This window comes from Acipenser ruthenus, chromosome 1, assembly GCF_902713425.1.
Source record: "Acipenser ruthenus chromosome 1, fAciRut3.2 maternal haplotype, whole genome shotgun sequence".
NCBI classification, from domain to species: Eukaryota; Metazoa; Chordata; class Actinopteri; order Acipenseriformes; family Acipenseridae; genus Acipenser; species Acipenser ruthenus.
In genome coordinates, this window is record NC_081189.1 from 81,257,308 (window position 1) to 81,279,150 (window position 21,843).

Below are 21,843 nucleotides of genomic sequence, written 5' to 3' on the forward strand. Positions count from 1 at the left end.
AGTGTTGCATTTAAATGGGAAGACTCTTGTCCCAGCCTCTATGCCCTCTCTTCACCTCTAGACCTCTGAAAGAATGCTCCAATATCTTGGGTAGCAGTACAATGGAAACCAATAATAAAGTTGTCCTGAGTTCCTGTAGGACTTCAGTAGACTTGTGCATGCATCCCCTTGAGCCTGGACCAGTAGGTGAGCTGGATGAAGGGTAGGCTTTTGTATAGAAATGTGATGAATTACACCACAGAAGGCCAAAACATTTTCTGTGACAGAATGTATGAGTCATGAAGTCAGTTGTGCACATCAAAACAAATTGCAAAATCAGTCACAGTATTTCTTGGTCGGTTCAAGTCACTTTAATAAGGATTAATATTGCCTTACAATATGGATGATTCACAGTTGCTAATAATAAGTAAGGCCTGAAAATCCACAGTGTTAAAAGTTATATACAGCCACACTCGGCAACCTAATTTCTGTGTTATTTCTCAGCTTGCTAATTGTGTCAAGATGCTATTTCCGTGGTTATAACCAAATTGTCATTATCAGCTTCATCATAATTCCTTAGCATGTGCATTTACATTTTGTTTGGGGATTTTAAAAATAATAATAATAATTATTATTATTATTTATTTCTTAGCAGACACCCTTATCCAGGGCGACTTACAATCATAAGCAAATACATTTCAAGTGTTACAATACAAGTAATACAATAAGAGCAAAAAATACAATAACTTTTGTTCAAGCAAAGTACAAGTGTGACAAACCAAAATTCAATAATACAGCAGATAATAGTGATAGTTACATCAGGATATGATTAAATAGTAATAGTTACATCAGGATGTGATTAAATACAAAGTACTACAGGTTAAACACTTGGCAGATTACAGTATTCTGAAGTACAGGATTAAATGCAGTAAAATAGGGGGCAGATAAGAGCAAAATAAAGCACATTTACATGAAGGGTGATAGTGTCCCAGGATACAAACAGAGGAGTCCTACAGGTGCTGTTTGAAGAGGTGAGTCTTAAGGAGGCGCCGGAATGTGGTCAGGGACTGGGCAGTCCTGACATCTGTAGGAAGGTCATTCCACCATTGCAGGGCGAGGGTGGAGAAGGAGCGGGCTCTGGAGGCAGGGGAGCGTAACGGAGGTAGAGCTAGTCTTCTAGTGCAGGCGGAGCGGAGACGTCGAGTGGGGATGTAGGGAGAGATGAGGGTCTGGAGGTAGCTGGGTGCAGTCTGGTCAAGGCATCTGTAGGCTAGTACAAGAGTCTTGAACTGGATGCGAGCGGTGATCGGGAGCCAGTGGAGCGAGCGGAGTAGTGGAGTAGTGTGGGCGAAGCGAGGCAGAGAGAACACCAGGCGGGCAGCAGAGTTCTGGATGAGCTGGAGCGGACGGGTGGCGGACGCAGGGAGGCCAGCCAGGAGGGAGTTGCAGTAGTCTAGGCGGGAGAGTACCAGGGCCTGGACCAGGAGCTGGGTAGCATAGTTGGTGAGGAAGGGTCGGATTCTTCGGATGTTGCTCAGGAAGAATCGGCAAGTGCGTGCCAGAGTGGAGATGTGTTGGGAATAAGAGAGGCAGGGGTCCAGGGTGACTCCAAGGTTCTTAGCTGAGGAAGAGGGAGAGAGTGTGGTAGATTCCAGAGGAACAGAGATAGAGAGATCAGAGGAGGGGGAGGAGGAGGGAAAGAAAAGGAGGTCAGATTTAGAGAGGTTGAGTTTGAGGTGATGCGAGTGCATCCAGGAGGAAATAGCAGACAGACAGGTAGAGATACGGGAGGAGATGGTGGAGTCAGAGGTGGGGAAGGAGAGGAAAATCTGAGCATCATCAGCATAGAAATGGTATGAGAAACCATAGGATTATGTTTTTGTATAATGACTTTTGTGTACAGCAGATTATATTTAGGTTTAATGAGCCGGCACTTTACCCATAGACTTTAACAGAAACAGAAATGGATTTTAATTTATTCTCTGTAACAAACAGTTTTCACAGATTTAATTGTGAATAAACTGGAGCATTGTAGAAACTTTCAACTCATAAATGGAAGCCCACCTTGAACTATCTTTTAGGTGAGATAGTTTCAAGTTTCAAGAGTCCAAAGCCCTAACCACTACTCCACACTACTGCCCATAGTTAAGCCCTGTTAAGAGGAGAAGGTTACAGTTCTACCTCCGGACTGAAATGTGTCTTTGTAACTATTGGGTTGTTTCTCCTTGATGAATCACAGTGTTTTTACTTGTGGTCCTGTGTTTCAGGATGGGCTCACACCCCTGCACTGTGCTGCACGAAGTGGGCATGACCCAGCTGTGGAGCTTCTTCTAGAGAGGGGCGCGCCCATGCTAGCAAGGACAAAGGTACATTACCGTCTACTCAAAGGTCTTTGAGAGTCCCAGCTCATTCTCTAGAATGTTCAGTCACATATCAGCAACTACACAACAGTGTACAAAGAGTGAACATATACTTTGTATGAAACCCAAATCCCATTACAGATAACAATACAGTTGTATCAAATTAAGTTATAGTATCAAGTGGCTTTTGAATATCATTGTAAGTTATAATTTCAGAAAGATTCAATGTGTATTCAAGATAACGGGGAGAAGTACCACAGGTTTTGTTATTGATTTTTTTATTTTTATCTGCAGAATGGACTGTCTCCTCTTCACATGTCTGCCCAAGGAGACCATGTAGAATGTGTCAAACACCTGCTGCAGCACAAAGCACCTGTAGATGATGTCACACTGGACTACTTGACTGCCCTTCATGTTGCTGCGCACTGTGGTCACTACAGAGTAACAAAACTTCTTCTGGACAAGAGAGCCAATCCCAATGCTCGTGCACTGGTAAACACACATAACACATTATCAATGAGTAGACTGCCTAAACACTAAAATGTGTATGTAAATGTATACTTGGTTGAGAGATCAAGCACCAATATGCTTGTTCATATTTGATGCTACTGCATAAATATATATACATTTCTTGAAAACAGATAATTTTTGGAAAGATCTTTTGTAGCTTTTGTGGATGAGAAAAAAAAGTTACAAGAAATAGATGTCTACAATTATTTATTTCAGCAATTTTTTTTTTTCAAAACTCCAAAAATGCTATTCCAAAACTGTTCATACCCTTTGATGCTATGAAAGTATTATCTACAAGGTGCTAGAAATTTCAATATGATAATGCAGAACCTAATTCTAGAAAAGTCTAGAAAATGCTGGATTGTAGGTGAACATTCTTAGCGAGTATAAAAGGGTTATATAGGATGATAGCTGTCATTACCAATAAGTCAATATGGGAAAAAGTAAAGAGCTATCATAAAGCTGGAGAAGGATACACAAAGCTTTCCAAGAATTTGACTATCCCAATTTCATCTGTTGTTTCTATCATCAAGAAGTAAAAGACTCATGGTACTGTCACAGTGTTCCTTCAAAAAGAAGATTCTTTCACCAAAAACAAGTAGAAGAATTGTGAGGAAGGTTAATAACAATCCCAGATTGACTGCCAAAGATATTCAAAGTGAATTGGTTGCAAGTAAACAAGCCTCATTCAAGCCTTTCTTTCAAGCTGTGAATGCTTTTCATTTGCTAACATTGTTGTGTGATAACGCTGTATGTCTTTGATGCCGTCATTGGTGCCTCTTGTTTCTCCTATTATGAAACAAAAATCAAGCTATTTGGTCACGCTGATAGTCTGGTGATGCGTACAAAGAACAGAACATCATACCTACTGTCAAGCATGGTGATGGTAATATCCTTATATGAGGCTGTTTTTCCTCTAATGGCACAGGAAATGTAGTTCCAATACATGGTAAAATGGATTCCATAGCATACCAAAAGATACTGGCCAATCATCTGAAACCCTCCGCTACAAAACTTGGTTTAAAGCACAACTGGACGTTCCAACAGAACAACAATCCATAGCACACATCAAAATCTACTTCAGAATGGTTAAAGAAGAATAAAATCAAGGTTCTGGAATGGCCTAGTCAAAGTTCTGATCTAAATCCGATTGAGAATCTTTGGTATAAGGCTGTGCACTAGAGAAGTCCTCGGAATTTGAATGAACTGGAACAATTTCGCGTTGAAGAATGATCAAAAATCACTAAAGAATCATGCCAAAAGCTCATTGACAAATATCCTAATAATTTAAAATAGGTTATTATTGCTAAAGGTGCCTAAACTAGTTATTAATTTCATTTTCCTTGTCAGGGTATGAATACTTTTGAATTAGCATTTTTGGAGTTTTGCAAATAAATTGCTGAAATAAATAATTGCAGAAATTGATTTCTTGTAACTTTTTTCCTCATCCACAAAAACAAAACTTTTGGTACAAAAGATTTTTCCTAAAATGTCTTTGTTTTTGAGAAATTTCTAGAAATTCTAAATTTCCATTGGGGTATATATACTTTGGACTATAACTGTATATATTGACAGGACATGTGTGGTTAGCTTCATAGTGTCAGAATTTTTTTTATTATATCGGTACTTCAGATATTACATCTTCTTTGTCAGATAGCTGTTTATAGCAAAAATGACAGTAGTTTATTTGTAACTCTATAAAGAACCACACTGTACGGACAGCTCAGTTTAAAGGACATAGTAATAGATCTCATCCTCGGTCCCTTCAAACCATGTTAACAACATGTTTTGACAAGTGACTCTGATGAACAAAGACATACAAAAGGGTTGTCCTTATAGACATGTACAGCCTCACAAATCCTCTGCCATGGAAAAACAAAGTATCTTTGTATCACATGGGAAGAGATCTGATTTGGAAAGCAAAACATGTTACCCTTTAAATACAAATGACTAAAATTAAGAGTGAACATGTCTACACAGATTTATGATTTGCATGAGACAAAAATGCTATTTTCAGATCATTTCTTCTAAAAGATAGGGTTGTATATATTAGCACCTCAGCTAAAGCAAAGTTTTTTGAGATTTTTGTATGCTGATTTGTTTGTCTCCCGCACAGAATGGATTTACCCCACTGCACATTGCGTGCAAGAAAAACCGAGTCAAAGTCATGGAACTCCTTGTGAAATATGGCGCTTCAATCCAAGCCATAACAGAGGTAGAATTTCTTACTGGTTACTTACAAAGTAACACTGTCCTAAAAGGTTCTATTCAATCAAGACTCTTGCAGCAGTAAAACCTTGTTGTTTTGTTTCACAGTCTGGCCTTACTCCAATACATGTGGCTGCCTTCATGGGCCACTTGAATATAGTCCTGCTCCTGCTGCAGAATGGAGCCTCTCCAGATGTCACTAACATTGTGAGTATGGCTTGAATTATCCTCTTGAAGCAAATTCTGAACAGGAAATGTAGACAGTATTTTGCATATGTAATATGTAAGCAGTGTCATGTAATCTATCTAGATGACCACAATGGAACTATTGACTTTGCAAGGTATGAGCAGCATAAATAAACTATTTAAAAAGCTATATTATGAAGGGTTCTCTCTTCTTAGAAAATGCTGTAACCACAAAAGTTTTGAACATGTATTTTTACTGCAGCATAACAGCTGCCGGAAGATGTTTGTGTTGTGTTCTTTTGAAGAGATGTCACTTGTGATAGCTTGTACAAGCACTGTCATAATGGATTGGTATTTAAGGTCTTCATAAGTTACCACTAAGGCAGGAGGGCATTAAAGTACAACTCTGGAGGTTTACCCAATAAAATACAAATACTATATTATACAGTCTTGATATTTTACGTTTTTTCAAAATGACACACCATTCATTTCAGCAATAAAGTACAAACAGTAAAACTGTTGTGTTTCATAGCATACACTGTACAATAAGCAGCTATTTACAAAAGCTATTAATTTGACATTGTAAAGTTACAGTATTTTTGACCATATTTGCTATACATCACAAGATATTGACTGCCTTTTCCCCCTATAAATGATTTACTGTTATTTTCTGTCATACACAATGCTTCTCTTTCTAGCGTACTTCCTATCACACTTTATGAACATATATTTTCAGGAATTGTCAAGTCCTCTCTTGTAATTTCACTCTGGCTATAAAACCTAATTAGAGGAACCTCCACTGTCTGTAATGGAAGTGTTTAGAATTAATTGCTGAGAATTAAAATGTCAGCATTCTGAACTTGGGCATTTCAATCATATAAATTTTATGTAAAAGGTCAGGACTGTCTCGCTACCGAAGAGAAAAATTGAAGCTGACAAACAAGGAGTTACATTTTCTGTTTTGTGCAGCAAACATTTAAGCAAACGTACTGTATTTTAGAGATTTGAAATTTGAAATCATTACAATTTGAATTTGCCTTAGTTTATTTTTTTTTTTACTAACATAAATAAATTAAAGAGTTTTAAATTAAAGAGTCTAACATGTACTGTTGGAAGTTTGACTTTCCATAACCCTGGGTCCTTTATGAATTAGGGATGATGTTATTTAAATTAAATGAACTGACCCCAGTGAGTTTTAAAAAATAAAAATTGAGAAAGAATTGGAAAAGAATGCCAAGTATAGTCCGTAACAGTGATACTTGCTTGGAAAGTGGTATGTGTGGTCCAGAAGAATGTCTTTTTCAACCAACAAACGGAAGCAAAATGGCCTAAATTGTGAACTGGTCCTAACAGCGAGATTTTTCAGTTTGTCCTATTTAAAGGAACTGTCAGAGAGTGCTGTCATTGATGAGCTGATCTTTGTATTAAGTTGGTCACAGGGAGGGTGTTCACTGTACTCAGGTGTGACGAGGTCATTGTGCTGTTCTGTTTGCAGCGCGGGGAGACGGCCCTGCACATGGCTGCTCGGGCTGGGCAGGTGGAAGTTGTCCGCTGCCTCTTGAGAAATGGAGCACTTGTGGATGCTAGAGCCAGGGTAAGTCACTCGTACAATAAGCACTGTGTAACTATGACCAGTTCTAAATCGCTACATAGGAATATCGCATTTATCAGAGGAAAAAACAGACTCATTTCTGGCTTGCAATTATGACCTCCATTATTTTATTGTACTGTTTGTATTATTTTTACTCCAGCACTGTGGCACTGTTAAATAAATAGTGGTGGTCTTACTACATTTATAAACCTATTATAAGTGTAACTATTTCTGGTAGTAAAGAAGTAAAAACATTATACCCTTATCATACATCCTTCGGTCATATGCAACATCGTTTTATGTTTTCAGAGATTTTTTTTTTTTTTTAAACTTAAAAATAATAATACAAATTCTCTATTTAGAAATACAAAAAGTTTTTTGGGGGGAAATGGGTAACAATACGCATTTCAACACGTTTGTTTTTGGACTTTTAGGTTCTCTTTCATCAGTATGATTGTGGTTGTATGTTATTATTTTTCAGGAGGATCAGACCCCCCTACACATTGCTTCCCGTCTGGGTAAAACAGAAATCGTGCAGTTATTACTGCAGCACATGGCACACCCTGATGCAGCCACCACGAACGGCTACACCCCACTGCACATCTCAGCCAGAGAGGGGCAAGTGGATGTGGCCTCAGTTCTTCTAGAAGCTGGAGCCTCACACTCCTTAGCCACAAAGGTAAATCACTTTGGTGTTTTACTTTGACTATACTCATTTTCATCCCTTTTCTATATATTTAATGTACATCTTTTACACCTCCCTCTGTTACAATAGCCAAGCTAGTTAAGGGAACTGCAGCAGTTAGTCATCATATTGCAGTTTCACTCTGGTGACAGTCCTCCTTGCTGCACAGCAGCCCCTGCTGGGAGAGATGGGGATAGAACATCTGCATCCTCCCTTTGCCTTCCAGCATCAGTTCAGCAGTAAGCAGCTGGGTGGTTATCGGAGAGAAGAACTGTTAAGTGTTTACCTCCCCCTGCATCTGAGCGGACAGCTTTACTAGGCTGAACCCCCATTTTAATCAGACTGCTACAGGAAATACACTATATACCTACACTACATATTTTTATAGATAGACAAGGTAAATATTATATTCAGTATATTTTCTTTATCACCTACATATAGTACACATCTATCTAGAGTATGATTTTATAGATATAGAAATGCATAGTAACAAGATTCGGATTTCATTGTGGCTCATGGCTCCTACAGATATGTGAACTTGCTGCTTAATATGGCCACAGAATGCTCAATGCAGTATTTTAACAGGGATACACAGAACCTCTGTGAATGCCATCATTAAAATCAGTTAGGAACATACTGTAATTACAGGATGTATTACTGCATATATGTTAATAAACCTAAAAATAACAGTTGCATGATAACATATATTGTTATACATATTAAACATAGAACATTCATTTTATACATGTTCTTCTATGTATTGCGTCATAGACATTTGTATCTGTGTTATAGCACTTAAAGATTGAAACTGCAGTCCGTCTGTCCTGCCCCCCCCCCCCCCCCCAAATAAACATTCAAATTAAAACTTTACAGAAAGGATTCACCCCCCTGCATGTGGCTGCTAAATATGGAAGCCTGGATGTGGCAAAACTCCTCCTGCAACGCCGGGCGCCACCTGACTCTTCTGGGAAGGTAAGAGAATTGTAACAGGTATCTTCACTGTTCATTGTGCCATTCTGTATTGGAAATGCCAATTAAATAAACTAATGCTTAGTTCTGACATTATCAACATTATTCTTCTGTGCTTGTCTAAGGGAAGTATATTTGATTAAATGATTACTTTACAACTGTCAAATCACAAGAAAGTAGGTATAAAATTCAGTATTTTATATACAAATGGTAAAATCTAATCAGTGGCGGAGGAAGAGAAAGATAGGCCCCGGTGCAGGACCTTATTTTGGGCCCCGACCTTTATGTAATACTTTTATAAACATAAAACATGCCAAGTCAAATGTTCAATATTTAACACTGTTTTATTCTCAGAATGTTAGCATGTATGAAACAGTATACGACTACATGTAATAAGAAGGTTTTCTACTCCCCTACTTGAATTGCATTTTGCGTGCATCTTTACTTCCAATACTACACTCTTTTTAATCACACACTAATAAGTTTAATCACCGGTCCCTCCAGGATTCCGCAGAAATTCACAGAAATTTTCTCGCACAGAAAATCATTTTTTTCCAATGAGAAATACAAGCATGCTTTCGTTTATTTTGGTACCCAGCAGCACCTGTTAACAGCTTCCATGTAAACAACAGGATGAATCATGCACACAGAATAGAATTGCAAAAGACTGCTGAACAGTACCCAAAAACCTTCCATGAAGACAGTAGGAAACTGTTTTGCAATATTGAGAAACCACTAGACTAAAATGCAAGTGGTTGCAGAGTTTGATAGAGACGCCAACAAAACATAAAACAGGGCCTCATACCAGCCTCCATGCAAAGACAGTTACGAGGAAAAAAAAGTTAGGAAGCTTATTTTAATTCAACCATTTTTAAAAAAAACATAATTAAGAGAATAGTAGTACCTGATGAAATGAGGTAGAATAAAAATGTAATTACTGGCACTGGTAGCTACAATGATATGAATATGATGGTAAAATCTGCAAATATGAATGTGAAAGATATTATCACTGTTAGGTTTTTATTTTCCAAACATTCGGATCCCTCTAGGGCCCTCTGAGTGCGTGGGCCCCTGTGCAGTTGCCACTGGACCTAATGTATTCTTATGTGACCTGTTGATCTTTTTTGTGTTGTGAAAAAAACAAAAACAAAACACACACGTGTTCTTTGCATACTGATTAAGAAATTTGACAAAGGAAAATGTAGTTAATGACAATTTATATTTTTCTGTTGAGGCTATGTTGAGAGCAAAAATACCGGTAAGCAATACTTTATACGAAGTACTTCAATGTACCATTAATTTTTTTGGTTTGTTTATGTAATTAAATTCAGTAACAACATCAATAACTTTCCCCTTTTGTTTTTGAATTCATTAAGTAAAACAAAACATGGCAGCTAGCACACTTTAATACATTTCTTAATGCGCACAGTTTTTGGGTTTGTTTATTTGCCTAACAGCAGCTTATTCCCTGCTAACCCTGATCTATGCAGTACTTTTTAAACCACCCTTACAGAATGGCCTCACCCCTCTTCATGTTGCTGCTCACTATGATAACCAGAAGGTGGCAATGCTGTTACTGGAAAAAGGGCCTCTCCCCATTCAACTGCCAAGGTGAGACAACAAGGCAAAGGGACTTCAGCAGCTGTGTCTCGTGCACTTGTTACAAAAAACACTCTGCATCAGCATCATTGAATTTGTCTATAAATACATTATGTTCATTCAAATTACATATTCACATGCTATAGTGTGTTGCAACGTACCATAGCACTGTTCTTATTATCAAAGGATACTGTGGTACTTCAGTTTACCAGTCTGAAAGGATTTCAACCTGATTGCCTTTGGTGTTATGATTTTAAAGTATCCAATTTTCCCCAATTTGTTCTCCATTTTTTCTGTGAAGTATATGGCCGTCAAGCTGTACAAAATTGAAGAAAACTGGGTATTTAAAAAACTATGACACTAGATGGCATAAACAGTTGTAATACCGGTGACTTGAAAGTATTTTCTTAAGTATATAACTATTTGCTCTACTGGAACTAGGTGCTTCTATGGGCCTTTTCCTGCCAGGCTTAGAAACAAGACAAAATCCCAAATTATGATTAGTTTGTCGCTCTTATTCCATGGTGAAAATTAGTCCACATTACAAATTAAGCACAATTATTTTTATACTGTCATAAAAAAAATAATAATAATAAAAATTAAAAAAAAAAACATTAAGCTTTTTTTAGAAAAGGGGTTGGTATAGATTGTTATTCTCTCTGTGTGCATACGTAGAATGGATACACTCCACTGCACATAGCGGCGAAGAAGAACCAAATGGACATAGCCAGCACACTTCTGGAGTACGGGGCGGAGACTAACATTCTCACCAAGCAGGGCGTGACGCCGCTGCACCTGGCATCACAGGAAGGACACACCGACATGGTGGGCCTGCTTCTGAAGAAAGGGGCCAACATCAATGTGGGAACAAAGGTAACAGCAGCAAATCACATTGTTGGTGGAAGTGCTTGGTTTCAATGTTTCTTATACCATTCACCCAATGTCAGCCCCATTAACAATAAAGAACGAGCATACCAATTAAAAATGTACTTTACTGTAGGACATAAACTGTTATGAGTCAGAAAACTTCCTAAAATAGAAGAAGCCATAGCAGTGGCTGATAAGCCCTGGATTTGTACTGCTCTGTAAACACTAACTTGATTGGTCAAGGAAGGATAGGACAGAATATAAGGGTACTGTTCTTGCTGGTACTTCATTATTTCCTTTGTAGCTGATCACATGGCCTGATTGCAGCCTGACCATTTGGAGTGAAACTAGAGCACAGGAAGTTATTTGGCACTGGAAGCAGCAACAACTTTAACCTGTATAGCTTTGTCATTGAAATAGCTGTGTATTACAAAAAAAGTACAACAAATAAGCAACACCAAATATTTACAACAAAAGTAAAGGGGACCAGTGATAGTAATTCTAAGAGGTCATATATAATTATTTTTTTTTGGTCAGCGCTCCTTCAAAAACCTCCTGCCCTACCTAATGCTATTTGTCATGCTACTTCCTACTGCACTCTTTAAAATAATTTCATTGTCCCTCTGATGCATTAGGCATCTTGTTTTGCTTGTGCATGATCAGAAGCAGTGTTCACCTCACACTAAAGGTGTTTTTCAGGTTCGGTTGGTGAAAAATTGGTTAACAAATGCTGTGCGAAGAATAAATAATTAAATGACAGCGCTATAGAATTGTATAATTGTTAGCTCTGTATTTGTTTATAGGAACAGTATATAATTAATTACTGTTTGCAGTCATGCAGGTCAATAGTTGTTACATTTATGCTTCAAAGTTGTCCTGTGAGTTAAAGCAAATAAATTCTCCTTTGGTTCAGTATGATAAATCTTTTCCCCAGTGGCCCAGCTTTTTCTCTAACTTTTAATTCTTTAGTTTTGGCAGGATTTTATAATACTATTATTGTACATGCCCAAACTCCTAATTTCAAACATTATTATTATTATTATTATTATTATTATTATTTATTTCTTAGCAGACGCCCTTGTCCAGGGCGACTTACAATTGTTACAAGATATCACATTATACATTATTTCACATTATACAGATATCACATTATTTTTACATACAATTACCCATTTATACAGTTGGGTTTTTACTGGAGCAATCTAAGTAAAGTACCTTGCTCAAGGGTACAACAGCAGTGTCCCCCACTGGGGATTGAACCCACAACCCTCCGGTCAAGAGTCCAGAGCCCTAACCACTACTCCACACTGCTGCCAATGGCCAATGTTTTAATTGATGTTTCCTAGAAACTGGTACTCAGGGTACACTATATGATATGACCACGAGTAACAGTATGTTCAATTACACTCCTGGTTGCTATGTGGCAAAGCAATGTTGGAAGGTGTTGACAAATGCCAAAAGGTAAAATAATTTTCTTTCTTGGACAATATTTGATTCTCAAGGTTTGACAAACATTAAATATAGATTTTTACCAATTCAAGTGAATGTTATATATTATTATTATTGTATGTTTTAAATAGTGTTCAAAATGACTCTATTAGCATTTGAAAATGTCATATTAGCATTTTCTCAATTACTAAACCTTATCACACATTCTCAGGTAACCCTCTGTAGGTGTTAGACACTTGAGTGTTGTGAGGGTATCCTTTACCACATTATAACAATATACTACTAAATGTAATTGTTTTCTGCAGCACAGAATGGTCTTAAGTGTTTTTTTATGGTTTCTACCATCCAAATGTACATTATAACTATAATGTATGCTTTGACTATTTGCAAGCATTTTAAAACAATTACAACTTACTGGTCTGCAGTAGAAGCCAAGTTTCATTACAGTGTCAACTAGACCAAAATACAAAACAAAAAAAAAGAATAAAAATTGGGATGTACTCAAATCAAAGTACCAACCAGCGTTTTACTGTTCTGATAGTAAACCATACCCATTGATTGTGTGACATTTACAGACTGGATTGACATCACTCCATCTGGCAGCCCAGGAGGACAGGGTTACCGTGGCAGAAAACTTGGCAAAACATGACGCCAACCTTGATGCGCAGACGAAGGTATCAATCAATTTTTCTATTTGGTACTGCATAGGTACTGTAGTGTTCACATATCCACTCTGGAGTACAGCTCCATATGTTGCATGTAGCTGTACAGGAGTATAGCACTCCCGCTCTACCCACAGGGGTCATTCTACACACTGATATCGAACCAACAACATGCCTGCATTTGCACTTGTAGCATACTTCTAGTAAACTTGTATATAGTTCAGCCTAGCATGGTGTCTGTCTCATTCTCTGCAAATACACAGCAAGACACCAGGGCATTTATAGCAGCTTTATAGAGCTATTAAATAACACATTACAGACAATAACTTGGGTCTACTCTATGGCTGCCTTCCATCTTGACATGCAATACCCTTGAACATACCAGTAAATATTACTGCATAACAATAACAGCAGTGTGGAGTAGTGGTTAAGGCTCTGGACTCTTGACCGAAGGGTCGTTGATCCAATCCCAGGTGGGGTACACTGCTGCTGTACCCTTATGCAAGGTACTTTACCTAGATTGCTCCAGTAAAAACCCAACTGTATAAATGGGTAATTGTATGTAAAAATAATAATGATAACTTGTAACAATTGTAAGTCGCCCTGGATAAGGGCGTCTGCTAGAAATAAATAAATAAATAAATAATAATAATAATAATAATAATAATAATAACCATATAAACCCTGTCCTTGTTTTCTTGTAGCTGGGCTACACTCCAGTGATTGTAGCCTGTCACTATGGAAACATCAAGATGGTAAACTTTCTTCTTCAGCACAGCGCAAACGTCAATGCTAAAACTAAGGTAAAAACACCCTATTACTTTTATGCCTCAAAGTAGTTGCATGAAAGTTTATGCATGCAAATTAATCTGGATGTGGTTAAAAATCATAGCATCAATGTCTGTTTTTTCTTTTTGTTGGGGGTGGGGGGGGGGGGGGGGTAAGTGGTGTATCCTGTAATTGTCAGTTGTGAACCGATTACATTAGTGTATGTGATATGACCCTTCAGGCTATTTGTTTGCTGCAGTATTTAAATATGTAGTAGGCCTCATAAGGACAGACAGTGGTTGACTGTAAAAGTAGAAGATGCTTAACTAATAAAGTACTTCCTCTTTTCATGGTTTTTGTTTCCTTTACTCCTGTCACCTATCAGAATGGATACACCCCACTGCATCAGGCTGCTCAGCAGGGCCACACCCACATCATCAACACCCTCCTCCAGCATGGGGCGAAGCCCAATGCAGTCACTGTGGTGAGTGGTTATTGAAATAATTATGACATGCATCGGAAATAACAAAGTGTGTCTCTTAAGCAGAACTATTGCATGCATTAAACAAAAAATGATGTCGATAGCAGCGTTCATGCGCCTATGAATAACATGGTTATAGCATTAATATAGTGCATTCCACTTTGATCTAGATGGTTCTACCTTTCTGCAAACTAGGGATGTGCTTCTGTTACATTTTTATGAACGTTTAAATGCTATGAGGTGTCAGCGTTTAAACGTTTAAACCATATCTGCAAACACACACTATTTATATTACAATATGATGTATATTGACAGCCCTGGTTAGTATTTTCTAAGCAAAGAAACCTAAAAATAACGTTTGAACATCTTAAAGACTTAACTACAAAGTAAAAACAAAAAGAAACTAAAAAAACACACACACCAAAGTATATATTGAAATTAGGGCTTCAAATTCGTGATGAGTTAATTTATGGCATTAGTTGATTAACCAGTAGATTCATCTGTACACATTTTTTTTTTTTTAAATATAACTATCTTATAGCGCATGTCCTTCATGTAATGCTAAAAAATTAATACTGTGGGCACAAAGTGAATAAACTAAACTAAACTAAACCTTTTTCTACATATTATATTATATCAAAAGAACAAAACAAAACCATTCATAATAATAATAATAATAATAATAATAATAATAATAATAATAATAATAATAATAATAATAATAAAAACACAGCTGCATATGTTACATAATCTATGAAATGCAGATTCCAATACATTGTTATTATAACACTACTGTTCAGGGATTCACAGATAAAGGACATTTTTTTGTTTATTTTTTTAAACAAATGATCTGTGAAAGTTGTACTGGTAAATTAAAGCCTATACATAATTTATTTACACGTATGCGTTCTTTGATTTATTTAGTTTTTAAAGTTCCTTTTAAAATCATGTTATCAGTATTCGCAGGGGTGTAAGGGCTAAATAAATGTCAGCAAAGCGTTCTGGTTATTATGGATGTTTGCTTTTTTTTTTTTTTTTTAAACTCAATCCACAGTAATTTCTGAATGTGTTTTCATTTCAAATGATGAAGCATTAAACAGGTTTTTGTGGTACGGCAATTTTGTTTGGCATAATTATTTACATATCACGGTTTTCTCGCCTGGTTCCTCAAAATACTTCCAAAAGTGTCTTTGCTTCATTCCTTTGTTTATAGATGCCATTTTATTTAAAAAAATATTTAACAAACTTAAAAAAAATAAAAAATAAACGCTTAATATTATTACACCGTGGAACTGATACCATACCACGCCTACTAGAGCAGAAAAACAGAGTGCACCAGTGAAGCTCAGATCGACCAAGAATAAAACCCGCCCCAGTGTCAATCTTTCTGTTGCACCAATTAGAAAAGCTACCTTTTTATAATATCTGCCCTTACTGTGGCACTAGAGCAGGTGACGATAAATTACTAAAATTAATAGATTAAAAAATGTGCGTTTGGTGAAATTTGTCACTTCAATAATTATACGTCTAGCATATTATTAAACTTTTAACCACTTCTTTGGAGTTTATACGTTTAAAATTCCCATCCCTAATCCTAACCAGGGTCGAGAGGTTCCCTGTTCAAACCCGTTTATCTGATGCTGGTGTAGAAAAAAAAAAATGGGCTGATCTAAAATATCTTTATTCAGTCCTAGTGGCGAAAAACTTGACAATAGTTTAAAAACTGTTCATTTACTGTTTAAAAATTAGGCTGTTTCACATTATCATTATCACATTATCAAGTTAGTAGCTAGCCTTGTGATGTATTGGCTAGATTTGGTATAAACAGTTTATAATAGTGTTTATGTTGTAAATATGGCAATGATCATACTAGACATATTTAGGACAAAGGACAGTCTAGTGCAACAAATACTGTATATCTACTAATTTATGATCTTAAAAGTTAAATTGATATGCTCAGCATGTATTTTCTAAAAAACAAACACCATAATTAACTTTTGATGTCAGGTGCAGGTTTTTAATTCCATAAGAAAGTAAAAATTCAAATTGTCTTATAAATACTTTAGAAATGGTGAGTTGTTAAATAAGTCAGATCATACTGACAAAAGAAGATGCTAATGTTGGAATTACAACTCCTGTGGTATACAGTACAAATAAAAGTATGTATTCTCTAAATATTAAACTGATGTACTGTATGAAAATCCAACAGCTTCTGTGTATACTAACAAACTAAATTTGCATACAGTGCATCAATTCAATATTTAGAGATTACACGCTTTTTAAGTAGCACAGGAGTTGTAATTCAAACAGTATGAATTCTCTGAATATGAAATTGATGTATGTAAATTGTAGTAAGTAAACGCAGAAGCAGTTGAATTTGCATGATAAAAAGGTCATGTTCTGTGCTTAAGAGGAAGTCAGGCTAGGACTTGTACCCTCTTTTCTGCTGTGAGCTGCTGTGGGCTTGTTCTCACTGAGAAGAAAGCGAATGCACTGCCCTGACGAGCTGCTGCTCATTGGTTTAAAGCGGCCTCATCTCTCTCTGCAGAATGGCAACACAGCCCTGGCCATCGCCAGGCGTCTTGGATATATCTCTGTGGTTGATACTTTGAAGGTGGTAACCGAGGAGGTCATCACCACAACAACTGTGAGTACTGCACCCTCCTTTTTGTTATTTCTGTGGACATAGGATGCACTTGCATAATGTTTTGCGATAGTTCTGAAAATAGGAATGACGTATGCTTGTCCCAGAACTATCCACTGCAACAAACATGTCCTTTATGTTATTATTATTATTATTATTATTATTATTATTATTATTATTATTATTATTATTATTATTATTATTATTATTGTTAGTGGTAGTGTTACTAGTAGTAGTCATCATACTAGTAGAATTACTACTTTCTTCTCCCCCACAAGATATGTACAGAATACATGTGTTCTGCTGGTGGTACAATTCCACTTCACACCTCTGACAGATGCATTGTGCACTGGCTGTCCTGTAGGAAGTAAATTAATGATTATAATGACTGTTATGAATAGGTGAAGGATACCTCCAGCAAGCAGAGACAGCACTTTATAATATCAGCAAAAATTGTGACAATTATGTTCCTTCTACCAATCGGGCATATGGATAATTTTGATACGGAAAAAAAAAAAAAAGTGTTGCTTCATAATTTTCTCTGTAAAGTGATGCAATATTTTCTGACTGAGACTATTAAGGTTGAAAAGCTTGCAGGGTTTATGGATGTGGTATGAAGATGCAGCATGCAGGGAGAATGATGAGAGAGATTGAGGGGGTGGGTTGCAGGTCTGACTAGATGGAGGTTTATAAATAGATCTGACAATGAATTAATAATAAAGTGACAACATTAAAATACTTGCTGGAAAATTCCCAGTGCTATTGAAAGACAGAAACATGAAAATACTACAATCTAATTTCCCTTAAATGATGACATTGATTCTTCTTGTGAGTCATAAAAAATAGGTTTATTTTCAGTCTGGATTTTATTTTTGCCAAAATGAGCCTGTTTTTATTGTATCATTAAAACACAAATGAGGGGACAAAATGATGTAATTGAATTTAAATAAAACAATCTAGAAAGCAGATATCAAACCTATTTCTGTTTCTAAGTACTGTATGGGGTCTTATTAATGTCTTACAGGGAGTGAATGGGGAGAGGAAACCAAGTACTTCCAATCAAACTTAATTTGGTTACAGAATAATTCACTGAAAAATCTGGAATAAAATATTATCAACTGCAAAGCAATAAGACATTTTTTAGACTGTTATCTAAAGACAAGGTATTTTGTCTAAAGACAAGGTTATTCATTTAGGTCTGACACTGTAAATTTTTCTTTGTTTATTGAATACTGTATACACAACATCATGTGAATGTGTATGACTGTAAACATGTTTTAATATACAGTACATTGTTTTTAATCTGTGACAGAGTTATAAATTACTTTTTTTGCAAGCTTTTACAGAATAAATACACAAAATAATAGAAGCTCTGCAGCTGTATAATTATTGCTTTAATATGGGCAGTACACAGTACTGAGGCTGACTGAGCTACACAAGGACAAGATACTACACTGGCAGACCATCAAAGATCCAAGCACCATGCAAAGAACTACTGGAATCAGCCCATGCTGCCTTCACTGACTCCCAGACAGCAATGCCCTGTTTTTAATCTCTCCCCTTCTTCCCCTGATAGACAGTGACAGAAAAACACAAGCTGAATGTACCTGAGACCATGACTGAGGTTCTGGAGGTATCAGATGAGGAGGGTGAGTCATTAGTATATTCTATTGTTGACGCAATCAACTTGTGTCTTCATTTTGGTACTTTCTTATTTGGCCAAAAAATTATGTTCAGTAATGAGTATGTTCCTTGTTACAGTATGTTAAAAAAAAGAGACAGCATTCGAAAGGTGTTTGTTTCAAGATGTATACTGTCTCTAAATGCATTTCAACAAATACAGTACAAGCCATTCTGTAGTGAAATGACAATGAATTAAAAAATAAACAGATGTGGCCATTGACACCAGCAGTAAAGTGAAAAAAGACATTTTAATTGCTACGTATTTTACAGTAAAAAAAAAACAAAACTATGTATAAAGAGTGAAATACAGTTTTTAAAGTGATACAAAGCTGTAATATTTAAAGAAAATATTGAATACATGAATTGTATTGATATCTCACAAGACATCCAAGTTTCATGGATTTATGGGGGGGTCCATAATGAATGGTTTCAGTAGTATACTGTTTAGAGATTTATTTCACTGTTGTGAACAGGGTAGGGATGGTATTTGTCATGTCCTTTACTCTCATATTAAATGTACATTGTATGTCGTGCAGCGCGTAGACAATTGTATGATGATGAGCGGTTTACTGATGGAGAATCTATCGACTTGGAAGGTATACAGATTTGCAGTGCTCCTTTGGTTATGAAAAAAACTTTGCCCTGTGTCTAATCTTAACAGCATGTTTTTTTTTTTTTACAGTACTGAGTTTAATTGTGTTTATTCAGTACATAGAATGCTCTTGTTTGTTATGAATGTTTAACCAGCATTCACTTTATTCAAGTCATACTCAATGCATATGTTACAGTAAAAGTCAGAATATTGTCAAATCTCAAGATTTACTGGTAAATGTTGACATTTACCAAGTAAAGTGGTAAATGTCTGAAATAAACATGATAATGCTTTACTTCAGACATTTACTGGTAAATCTCAAGAATAACCAATTGCCTTTACCAATAAGCTTTCGGTAAATGCCCAAAAAACAATATATTTCTTCATAAATCCCACCTCAGCCACTGACTCATTGTGTGACCCTGAGCAAGTCACTTAACCTCCTTGTGCTCCATCTTTTGGGTGAGACGCAGTTGTAAGTGACTCTGCAGCTGATGCATAGTTCACACACCCTAGTCTCTGTAAGTCGCCTTGGAAGTTTAAAGATTTTGTGGATCAAGCTTTTACAAATCTCTTAGTGTTGCAAGCAGGAAAATGCCTTTATGGTGATTTGATTAATGTGGATAATAGGGCACCTTGTACAGGTTAATGAATGAATGGCTGACCACCAAATACACCTGATTTTATTATAATTGAGAAATTGGCAATATGAAGCTTCATAATGAGTAAAACAGATTTATTAGTCTGGAAACCTGCTCAGAAAAAGGATGGACAGTGTGTATGCCAAAAAGAATGTTAGAATACCTATATTAAGTTTACTTTTAAGTTGCATCATGTTTGTTTTTGGTACTATTGTTCTTACACATTTGGCCAAAACCATACTTGCTATTTATTTCCTGAGCCAGGCCTATTTAAGCTATTCTATTTTCAGAGGTACTGTGTTCTAAGGACAGCTTGCAAGAAACCTGCTAATAGTTGACTGAAAGACAATTGTCTTTGGAAGTCATAATCAGAGCTGCTGTTTATTATAGAAATGTGGTAATGAGGGGGTCCCCGAGTGGCTCACCTGGTAGAAGCGCTGCCGCGTGGTGTGCAGGGTGAGTCATTCAGCGCAGGTTTGCATCCTGGCTGTGTGAAGTAGGTCGGTCTTCACTGAGGACTCTGAAGGGAGCGTTGCATTGGCTCAGGCGTTCCCGTGGGTTAAGGAGGTAAAACCGGCAGGGACTGTTTCTCTTCATTGATCTACAGTAAACCCTGCTGGCCAGGTTGCCAGTGAGCTCAAAGAAGACACCTGAGGACTGGCCTTTGGCCTTCAGAGGTCCGTAGCTCGCTGACATCCGCTCTCGAGTTCCTGGGTTAAAAAAGGAAGCTGGTTTGGTCACGGTATCGGAGGATGCCCATTGAATCTTCGGGTCTCCTGAGCCATGTGGGGAATTGCTGTGGTGAGGAGAAAGCGATTGGGCATTCCAAATTGGGAGAAAATCGGGAGGAAAATTATAATTGGACACACTAAATAATAATAAAAAAAAAAGAATTATGGTAATGCTATTCCCCTGCATACCAGTAGAAAAAATGAAGGTGAAAATTAAATCTGCTTCCAAGTGTTGAGTTGTCCAGACCTTGTGAAAACTGTTATTTGTATTATGAGAAACAGCAGGTACATTTGTGATTCTGGCTGTCGTGAGATATCAGAGGCAGCATTTTCTCCCCAAAACTGCCAGTAAACAACTACAATTACAAAAGTGTTATATCTTACTGTTAAAAATATGTTTATATAACATATCAGTTCAGATAGATGATAAATATACTGCAAAAGCTAGATGGGTGTAAAAATGCATTAGAGAGCCATGTTTATCTTCTAGTTAACTAAAATGACATTGACATTTGTTTGTGAGTGCTTCTTTCAAATGTTTACTTTGCCTGGTTTGGCTTTCCCCCATTCTACTTCTCTTTGGAATTTCTTTGAGATTTGGAATCGGGGGTGTTCTGTATTGATTTTACTGCTTACTATCGGTTTTCCTGAGACTACTGTACTTATACTTTCAATGAAAATAAATAGAACAGTTATGGTTGTGCTGTTCATTTTTAGTATGTATGAATACGACACAATTACTAAACTGAACTTTGCTTTTTGTGAATATTCAATGTCTTTTACAGTAATGGCACAATCACCAAAACCACTACAAATCATTAAAAGAAACAGTTTTGCTGTATTGCTTGGTGTTCTTTTGTCTCCAGCATGTAAACCACATCTGCCAAATGATTTTGTATTAACTTACTGATTTTTTTTTTAACCTTTACTGTTTCAGGAAGCCAATATGATATTGACAACAGAAATCCAGTGTCAGTTTACAGTATGTTTTAATTACCCTTGTCCAGTATTATTGCTTCTTGCTGAGATTTTGGCTCTGCAGTAGTGGCAACTGTGCTCTAGAGCTTAATAGCAAACATTGTTTTGGAGTTACTGACCGGCATTAGGGAGTACAGTAGTTGAGAGTTCATTTGAGCTTCACACTAGTACTGTGCCTCTTTCTTTGTATGTCCTCGGAATTGTGTGCTTATTCCTATCAAAGTAAAGATTTACACAACCGTGTATTGCAGAAAGCAACT

General features: G+C 36.7%; 1 protein-coding gene across 1 annotated transcript in view; it reads left to right on the forward strand.

Annotated features, from left to right (window-relative positions):
* Window positions 1-21,843, forward strand: part of LOC117421068 (ankyrin-2-like) — a 137,687-nt gene that overhangs the window by 56,472 nt on the left and 59,372 nt on the right. Inside the window, 15 exon segments of the mRNA XM_059030808.1 lie at window positions 2,247-2,345; window positions 2,634-2,831; window positions 4,966-5,064; window positions 5,166-5,264; window positions 6,739-6,837; window positions 7,316-7,513; window positions 8,393-8,491; window positions 10,002-10,074; window positions 10,077-10,099; window positions 10,763-10,960; window positions 12,979-13,077; window positions 13,770-13,868; window positions 14,219-14,317; window positions 16,863-16,961; window positions 18,535-18,607. Coding sequence (XP_058886791.1) covers window positions 2,247-2,345; window positions 2,634-2,831; window positions 4,966-5,064; window positions 5,166-5,264; window positions 6,739-6,837; window positions 7,316-7,513; window positions 8,393-8,491; window positions 10,002-10,074; window positions 10,077-10,099; window positions 10,763-10,960; window positions 12,979-13,077; window positions 13,770-13,868; window positions 14,219-14,317; window positions 16,863-16,961; window positions 18,535-18,607 — 1,654 coding nt within the window.